Below are 9,917 nucleotides of genomic sequence, written 5' to 3'. Positions count from 1 at the left end.
AAGTGTGTATCTAAGATATCTAACTAAACCAACCAACTAAAACCCTCAAGCAGAAGGCTGCCGGTACAATGGTGATGTGGAATCAATGGAGTCAGGGATTGAGGGAGGTTTTGCACTGATTTTTCCAGTTTACCTGGCTTTACAAATTGGACATGTAAAGTCGGGGTGGGAGGAGAAAAGCCCTTGGAACAGTGGGACCCATTCTGCTGTGAAACCTCGTTGAATTAAACCAGAGCTTGAGGTCAAATCATCCTTGTCTCTGGAGTTATAGTTGCATTTATCCCCCAGGTTAGAACAGTTTCAGCACCAGCAGATCACTGTCCATAAAGATTTACATTCCCTTGGAAATGAAGAAGAAATTAATTTATGTCTGCTTGGGTGAAGATCCATGGAGTTTTATTTTATCCTCTTTATCCAGGAAAGGTTGTGTCTTTGTGACTTTGAGGGGAAAGAGCCTCATTACAGCAAAATACCTTTTACAGTCAATGAAAGTGTGATTTAATATTCTAGTCTTACAATGGGGGAAAATGTTTCCAAGGTCACTGTTGTTTTCATTGTATAACTCAGTAAAATCAGACCAAAGACACTAACAATTTGTACTTTAGCTATTTTTCCACCTATAGACTCAATCCTTCCAGCTTATAGGCTTCAGAATATAAGTCCTCTTGTTTGGAATGTAAAATTGCCTTCCTAATCCAGGAATATTGATTAATCCAATCAATAACAGGAAAAATTAACTGATTTTTGGAAGGCTTCAATGAATTTTGATATGTTATATATGTGTAAAGCTCAATAGCATGTACACAGATATGTATAACTAAAAACAATGATTTAGCTCAGCTTCTGGATATTGTCCAAACATATATAAGCCAAACATAATCATACCTGAAAATAGGTGAATAATATGGCTGTAGTCCATTTATGTAGTGTAACATAGAGCAAAACCACACTTAACAAAGCATTTGCACTTCTTTGGCAACTTGTTAAAATTATGCCAATTATTCAATACTCAAGCCAAAGAGTAGTTATGGAAACCTTGGAAATGAGAAAAAGTTGAAGCTAATTTTATGCCGAAGTTAATAGATTTTTGCAAACGGCAGATGAAGGTTTTGAAAGCACACAAGTGAAACAGATGAAACAGAGTGCTGTGTATCCTGGAACTCATCTGCTTCTCCATTTGCAGTGTCAGTCCTGTGTGAAACCATGGCGAGGGGGAACACCACCTCAGATTTCATCCTCCTGGGGCTCTTTAACCACTCAGGAGACCACCTCTTCCTCATTGTGATGGCTCTTACAGTTGCCTTCACCTCCCTCGTGGGCAATGCCCTCATGATCCTGCTGATTCACCGGGACCCCCAGCTGCACACGTCCATGTACTTCCTGCTGAGCCAGCTCTCCCTGATGGACGTGATGCTTGTCTGCACTATTGTGCCCAAGGTGGCTGCTGGCTACGTGACAGGGAGAAAGTCCATCTTCCCCACTGGCTGTGGTGTACAGATATTGTTCTTCATCACTCTGGAAGGGGGAGAGTGCTTCCTCTTAGCAACCATGTCCTATGACTGCTATGTGGCTATTTGCCACCCCCTGAGATACCCCATCCTCATGAGCTGGCGATTATGCCTGAGAATGACCTGGGGGTCCTGGTTCCTGGGGGCAGCTGATGGGCTCGTGCAGGCTGCTGCCACCCTGAGCTTCCCATTTTGCAGGACTCATGAGATTGACCATTTCTTCTGTGAGGCGCCCGCTCTGGTGCATTTGGTTTGTGGTCACACATCTGTCTTTGAGTACGCCATGTACACCTGCTGTGTGTTAATGCTCCTGGTCCCGTTTTCCCTCATCCTGACCTCCTACAGTCTCATCCTTGCTGCTGTTCTCCAGATGCGTTCTGCAGAAGCCCGCAGAAAGGCTTTTGCCACCTGCTCCTCACATTTGGCTGTGGTGGGACTGTTTTATGCAGCTGCCATATTTATCTATATGAGACCCAAATCCTATGGGTCAGCTAACATTGATAAAGTTGTTGCAGCATTTTATACTATCTTCAACCCTATGCTGAATCCCATTATCTATAGTCTAAGGAATAATGAGGTGAAGGGAGCCCTGAGAAAGTGTGTGGGTCAGTGTACAGCCTTGAGTCATGACTAACATTATGCTTCTTTGCCCCAAAGTGTAAGACTAAACAAACTGACTGAGATTTTCTAGAGCAAAGCATACATACATACATACATACATACATATATATATACACACACACGCACACATGCACATACATTTTTCTATTTTTCTGAATTGTGAACAAAACTGCATATTTGCAGATCACATACTAAACTGTCATGAGCAAACCAAATTGTGGAGTTTTATAAATCTGTGATATAGAAATCCTAACTACAATGTTTCTACTCCAATTTTTGCAAAACTATTTATTTAAAAAGTCAACTAAGTATTTATTTTTGAAGATCACTTGTTGATATTTGTTTTAAATTACTGTATAATTTACAAAGAGTAGATTGTTCACATGTGAAGTGTGCCTTTCAATCACTCTCCACCATACATGCGTTTGTAACTCAGGCCCAGTATCAAGACACACAACTTCCCCCATGGCAAAAATGTCCCAGGCGTCTTTTCCAGGAAATTCTCCCCAGCTACAACCACTGCTGTGATTTAAATGTCTAACCTCCAGTTTGGTATATTCTTAATTGTCATATCAGTGTAACTAAAATACACACATACATATATATGTGTGGATGTATATGTATATCAGCTTAATACCTTTTTGATGATCACTCCACACTTTCAGTTTTCTGAAATTTGTTCTTTTTTTGTGCTACATTTTAGTTTATTCTTTTCATATATCACCTTTTATTTATCCACTGTTTTGTCAATGGATACCTCGGCTATCTTCAGGTTTGAACTGTTATGATTAAAATTTCCGTGACCTCCTATTTGTGATCATATATTTTTACTTCTTTTGGTAGATACATCATGAATTTTCTGGCAACCCTTTTCAAAGTGGTTGCTTGATATTACACTATACAGCAGAGCACACTACGACCAGTAGTTTCAAATGAGCAGAAATTGTGGGTTTTCTCAGCCTTTTTCATTTTAGGAACTCTACTGGATGCAGTAACTCATTTTGGTTTTGATTTGCATTTCATTGATGACTAATGATGCTAAGGAGTTTGTTGTCTTATTTCCTAATTGTGTATTGTTTACAGTTTTTGAAATATCTATTTTAGTCTTTGAAGAGAAAAAGACATGTGATTGCTTCCAAAGCTATCAAAATTGGTTGTTTTACTGACAAAAACTAAATTTGAATAGCTTGAAACTATGTTTATCTCTGTTTTATGTTTGACTCATGAATTGTAATAATGTACTCCAGTTCCATTTGTGGAATCGTGTCACTGATGATCTGATTCTTTTTTTAGTAGGTACTTTTTGTCTGAAAATGAAGAATAAAAAATACATTGCAAAATGCTGGTTTCAGGTGTTCAAAGTGTATTTCTTATCTTATTCTGGTATCTAAATATCTAACTACAAAAGTACTCAACCAAGAAATTTGGGACATTCAAGGAGGCTATTGAGTTTGCAAAGTAAGCAAATATAAAAATATGTGTCCAAATTTCTATACAAATACATACATATATGCACACATGCACATGCATTCTGTAAGTACATATATATGGTTATAAGACATATTTATGTATATATATTCTTCTAAGCATATACGTATGCATCTAAGACATGGCAACTCACTGCAGAATCCTCAGTAAAAATAGTGTGAAATAACATTCCCAGGAATTCATTTTTATGTCTTCACCTTTGCCATTTTTGCTTGAACCTGAACCTTACTTTTCACAACCTTTTCTTTTCTTGAGTAGATTTATGTCAGGGTTTGTTTCCTGTATCTCATGAAATAAAAGACACAGAGAAGATCAGGGAGTGTGAGATGGATCCAGTTCTGTGGCTTCTTAGGGGATATTGGAAGTGGTACCCGGAGGAATCAGAGGAAAGCTTCTTGAATAGAATGTTTCACAGGGTCTGATGGGTACCTGCCATTTCACAGTACTTTAAACCCAGTGTATAGCCACAAATGCTGACATACTTTGATAAGAAAGTGACATTTTGAAAATTCATCTTTTTCCAAGTCTCTTTAAAATACATTAAGTGGATTGAGAGAGTCTTAAGTTCCATTGGTTTAAAAAGAGTTTAACATCATAAAATAAACATAACAAAAAGAATTGACATATAATGGACTTGTTCATTAATTTATATATATACATATTATTTTGTTATCATTAATCTATAATTAAATTAATAACATTATGTTTACTAGGCTCTCCCCTACCCGAAGTCCCGCACACAAACCCCATTACAGACACTGTCCATCAGCATAGTAAGATGTTGTAGAATCACTACTTGTCTTCTCTGTGTTGCACAGTCCTCCCCTTTCCCCCACATCCCACATTATACATGCAAATAATAATACCCCCTTTCTTCTTCCCTGCCCTTATTCCTCCCTACCCTCCCATTCTACCCAGTCTCTTTCCCTTTGGTAACTGTTACTTCATTCTTGGGTTCTGTGATTCTGCTGCTGTTTTGTTCCTTCAGTTTTTCCTTTGTTCTTATACTCCACAGATGAGTGAAATCATTTGGAATTTGTCTTTCTTCACTTGGCTTATTTCATTGAGTATAATACCCTCTAGCTCCATCCATGCTGTTGCAAATTGTAGGATTTGTTTTCTTCTTATGGCTGAATAATATTCCATTCTGTATATGTACGACATCTTCTTTATCTATTCATCTATGGGTGGACATATAGGTTGCTTCCATTTCTTGGCTACTGTTAATAGTGCTGTGATAAACATAGGGGTGCATCTGTCTTTTTCAAACCGGAATGCTGCATTCTTAGGTTAAATTCCTAGAAGTGAAATTCCTGGGTCAAATGGTAAGTCTATTTTGAGCATTTTGAGGAACCTCCATACTGCTTTCCACAATGGTTGAACTAATTTACATTCCCACCAGCAGTGTAGGAGTGTTCCCCTTTCTCCACAACCTCGCCAACATTTGTTGTTGTTTGTCTTTTGGATGGTAGCCATCCTTACTGGTGTGAGGTGATATCTCATTGTGGTTTTAACTTGCATTTCTCTGATAACTAGCGATGTGGAGCATCTTTTCACATGTCTCTTGGCCATGTGAATTTCTTCTATGGACAACTGTCTATTCAGCTCCTCTGCCCATTTTTTAATTGGATTATTTGCTTTTTGTTTGTTGAGGTGCATGAACTCTTTATATATTTTGGATGTCAATCCTTTATCGAATCTGTCATTTATGAATATATTCTCCCATACTGTAGGGTACCTTTTGTTCTATTGATGGTGTCCTTTGCTGTACAGAAGCTTTTCATCTCGATATAGTCCCACTTGTTCTTTTTTCCTTTTTTTCATTGCTCAGGGACATATATTCATGAAGAAGTCACTAATGTTTATGTCCAAGAGATTTTTGCCTATGTTATTTTCTAAGAGTTTTATGTTTTCATGACTTACGTTCAGGTCTTTGTTCCATTTTGAATTTACTTTTGTGTGTATGGGGTTAAACAGTGATCCAGTTTCATTCTCTTACATGTAGCTGTCCAGTTTTGCCAGCACCATCTGTTGAAGAGAGTTTAATTTCCCCATTGTATGTCCATGGCTCCTGTATCAAATATTAATTGACAATATATGTTTGGGTTAATGTCTGGAGTCTCTAATCTGTTCCACTGGTTTGTGTCTCTGTTCTTGTGCCAGTACCAAATTGTCTTGATTACTATGGATTTGTAGTAGAGATTGAAGTTGGTGAGTGAGATCCCCCCCACTTTATTCTTCTTTCTCAGGATTGCTTTGGCTATTTGGGGGTCTTTGGTGTTTCCATATGAATTTTTGAACTATATGTTCCAGATCGTTGAAGAATGTTGTTGGTAATTTCATAGGGATCACATCAAATCTGTATATTTCTTTGGGCAGGGTGGGTATTTTGACTATATTAATTCTTCCTAGCCAAGAGCATGGGATGAGTTTCCATTTCTTAGTGTCCTCCTTGATTTCTCTTAAGAGTGTCTTGTAGTTTTCAGGGTATAGGTCTTTCACTTCTTTGGTTAGGTTTATTCCTAGGTATTTTATTCCTTTTGATGCAATTATGAATGGAATTGTTTTCCTGATTTCTCTTTCTATTGGTTCATTGTTAGAGTATAGGAAAGCCACAGATTTCTGTGTGTTAATTTTGTATCCTACAACTTTGCTGTATTCCAATATCAGTTCTAGAAGTTTTGGAGTGGAGTATTTAGGGTTTTTTATGTACAATATCATGTCATCTGCAAATAGTGACAGTTTAACTTCTTCTTTACCAATCTGGATTCTTTGTATTTCTTTATTTTGTCTAATTGCCATGGCTAGGACCTCCAGTACTATGTTAAATAACAGTGGGGAGAGTGGGCATCCCTGTCCTGTTCCCAATCTCAGAGGAAAAGCTTTCAGCTTCTCGCTGTTCATTATGATGTTGGCTGTGGGTTTATCACATGTGGCCTTTATTATGTTGAGGTAATTGCCCTACTGAGAGATTTTATCATGAATGAATGTTGAATTTTGTCAAATGCTTTTTCAGCATCTATGCAGATGATCATGTGGTTTTTGTCTTTCTTTTTGTTGATGTGGTGGATGATGTTGATGGATTTTCGAATGTCATACCATCCTTGCATCCCTGGGATGAATCCTACTTGGTATATCCTTTTGATATATTTTTGAATTCCGTTTGCTAATATTTTATTGAGTATTTTTGCATCTACATTCATCTGGGATATTGGTCTTTAATTTTCTTTTTTGGTGGGGTCTTTGCCTGGTTTTGGTATTAGGATGATGTTGGCTTCATAGACTGAGTTTGGAGTATTCCCTCCTCTTCTATTTTTTGGAAAACTTTAAGGAGAATGTGTATTATATCTTCTCTGTATGTCTGATTAAATTACTAGATAAATCCATCTGGCTCGGGGTTTTTTTCTTGGGTAGTTTTTTGATTACTGCTTCAATTTCTTTGCTGGTAATTGGTTTGTTTAGAATTTGTGTTTCTTCCTTGGTCAGTCCTGGAACATTGTATTTTTCTAGAAAGTTGTCCATTTCTTCTAGGTTTTCCAGCTTCTTAGCATATAGGTTTTCATAGTAGTCTCTAATAATTCTTTGTATTTCTTTTGGGTCTGTCATGATGTTTCCTTTCGCGTTTCTGATTCTGTTGATGTGTGTTGATTCTCTTTTTCTCTTATTAAGTCTGGCTACAGGCTTATCTATTTTGTTGGTTTTCTCAAAGAACCAGCTCATAGTTTCATTGATTTTTTCTATTGTTTTATTCTCCTCAATTTTGTTTATTTCTTCTGTGATTTTTATTATGTCCCTCCTTCTGCTGACTTTAGGCCTCATTTGTTCTTCTTTTTCCAATTTTGATAATTGTGATGTTAGACTATTTATTTGGGTTTGTTCTTCCTTCTTTAAATATGCCTGAGTTGTTCTATACTTTCCTCTTAAGATTGCTTTCGCTGTGTCCCACAGAAGTTGGGGCTTTTTGTTGTTGTTCTCATTTATTTCCATATATTGCTGGATCTCCATTTTAATTTGGTCAGTGATCCATTGACTATTTAGAAGAGTGTTTTTAAGACTCCATGTGTTTGTGAGCCTTTTTGCTTTCTTGCTACAATTTGTTTCTAGTTTTATACCTTTGTGGTCTATAAAGTTGGTTTATTAGAATTTCAATCTTTCTGAATTTACTGAGGCTGTTTTTGTGGCTAGTATGTAGTCTATTCTGGAGAATGTTCCATGTTCACTTGAAAAGAATGTGTATCCTGTTGCTTTCGGGTGTAGAGTTCTATAGATGTCTATTAGGTCCATCTGTTCTAGTGTGTTGTTCAGTGCCTCTGTGTCTTTACTTATTTTCTGTCTGGTGTATCTGTCCTTTGTAGTGAATGGCGTGTTGAAGTCTCCTAAAATGAATGCATTGCATTCTATTTCCTCCTTTATTTCTGTTAGTATTTGTTTCACATATGCTGGTGCTCCTGTGTTGGTGCATATATATTTATAATGGTTATATCCTCTTGTTGGACTGAGCCCTTTATCATTGTGTAATGTCCTTCTTTATCTCTTGTTACTTTCTCTGTTTTGAAGTCTATTTCATGTGATACTAGTAGTGCAACACCTGCTTTATTCTCCCTATTGTTTGCATGAAATATCTTTTTTCATCCCTTGACTTTTAGTCTGTGCATGTCTTTGGGTTTGAGGTGAGTCTCCTGTAAGCAGCATATATATGGGTCTTGTTTTCTTATCCATTCAGTGACTCTATGTCTTTTGATTGGTGCATTCAGTCCATTTACATTTGGGGTAATTATCAATAGGTAAGTACTTATTGACATTTCTGGCTTTAGATTCATGATTAGCAAAGTTTCCAGGTTACTTTCCTTACTACCTAAGAGTCTAACTTAGCTCACTTAGTATGCTGTTACAAACACAATCTAAAGGTTCTTTTCTATTTCTCCTCCTTTTTCTTCCTCCTTCTTTCTTTATATATTAGGTATCATATTCTGTACTTTTTGTCTATTCCTTGATTGACTTTGGGTTAGTCAATTTACTTTTTCATTTGCCTCACAGTCAGCTGCTCCACCCTCCCTACTGTGGTATTACTACCTCTGGTGACAGCTATCCAACCCTAGGAACACTTCCATCTATAGCAGTCCCTCCAAAATAGACTGCAGAGATGGTTTGTGGGAGGTAAATTCTCTCAGCTTTTGCTTATCTGGAAATTGTTTAATCCCTCCTTTAAATTTAAATGATAATCTTGCCAGATAAAGTAATCTTGGTTCCAGGCCTTTCTGCTTCATGCTATTAAATACATCATGCCACTCCCTTCTGGCCTGTAAGATTTCCGCTGAGAAGTCTGATGGTAGCCTGATGGGCTTTCCTTTGTATGTGATCTTATTTCTGCCTCTGGCTGCTTTTAACAGTCTGTCCTTATCCTTGATCTTTCCCATTTTAATTACTATGTGTCTTCATGTTGTCTTCCTTGGGTCCCTTGTGTTGGGAGATCTGTGGATCTCCATGGCCTGAGAGACTATGTCCTTCACCAGATTAGGGAAGTTTTCAGCAACTACCTCCTCAAAGACACTTTCTATCCCTTTGTCTCTCTCTTCTTCTTCTGGTATCCCTATAATGTGAATATTGTTCCACTTGAATTGGTCACACAGTTCTCTCTATACTCTTTTATTTTTAGAGATCCTTTTTTCTCTCTATGCCTCAGCTTCTTTGTATTTCTCTTCTCTAGTTTCTATTTTATTTATTGTCTCCTCCACTGTATCCAACCTGCTTTTAATACCCTCCATCGTGCTCTTCAATGATTGGATCTCCGACCTGAATTCATTCCTGAGTTCTTGGATGTCTTTCCATACCTCCATTAAAATGTTGATGATTTTTATTTTGAACTCCCTTTCAGGAAGATTCACAAGGTCCATATCATTTAAATCTTTCTCTGGAGTTGTATTAATAATTTTACTCTGAACAAGTTTCCTTTGGCGTTTCATGTTTGTATATTGTGCCCTCTAGTGTCCAGAAGCTCTACTCTGGAGCTACTCAGCCCCTAAAGCAATGTCGGGGCGGCAGGGGGGCGGTACTGGTGCCTGGAAGGAGGAAAGAGCTGTTCCCCACCTCCTGGCTCCTGTGCCTGTCTCCACTGCCTGAGCCAGTGGGCTGGTCACACAGGTATGTTTTTGTACAAGAGCAGCTGGATATGGATCCCTGCTTTCCACAAATGGCTGTAATCCCAGTCTTCCCAGGAACTCTGCCTGTATTAACTTTCCAACCCAGTAGTCATGTGAGTCTCATGAAAGTATTGTGTAATGTAGGTTTGTGCCCCCAGAG

The 9,917-nt window shown here is 37.8% G+C and overlaps 1 protein-coding gene across 1 annotated transcript; it reads left to right on the top strand.

Annotated features, from left to right (window-relative positions):
* Positions 1-1,155: 1,155 nt before the first annotated feature.
* On the top strand, positions 1,156-2,142 carry LOC130680340 (olfactory receptor 2T8-like). The gene has a single exon (XM_057490705.1). It carries the CDS (start codon positions 1,204-1,206, stop codon positions 2,140-2,142), a length of 939 nt encoding a protein of 312 aa, XP_057346688.1. The 5' UTR covers positions 1,156-1,203.
* Positions 2,143-9,917: the final 7,775 nt, after the last annotated feature.

The sequence above is a fragment of the Manis pentadactyla genome, chromosome 13 (genome assembly GCF_030020395.1).
Source record: "Manis pentadactyla isolate mManPen7 chromosome 13, mManPen7.hap1, whole genome shotgun sequence".
NCBI lineage: Eukaryota > Metazoa > Chordata > Mammalia > Pholidota > Manidae > Manis > Manis pentadactyla.
Note: the sequence above shows the minus strand (reverse complement) of the source record. Positions and strands in the feature narration are given on the sequence as shown.

What these genes read in the sequence shown, in the direction of transcription:
- LOC130680340 (XM_057490705.1), top strand. Translation starts at nt 1,204, where the DNA reads ATGGCGAGGGGGAACACCACCTCAGATTTCATCCTCCTGGGGCTCTTT.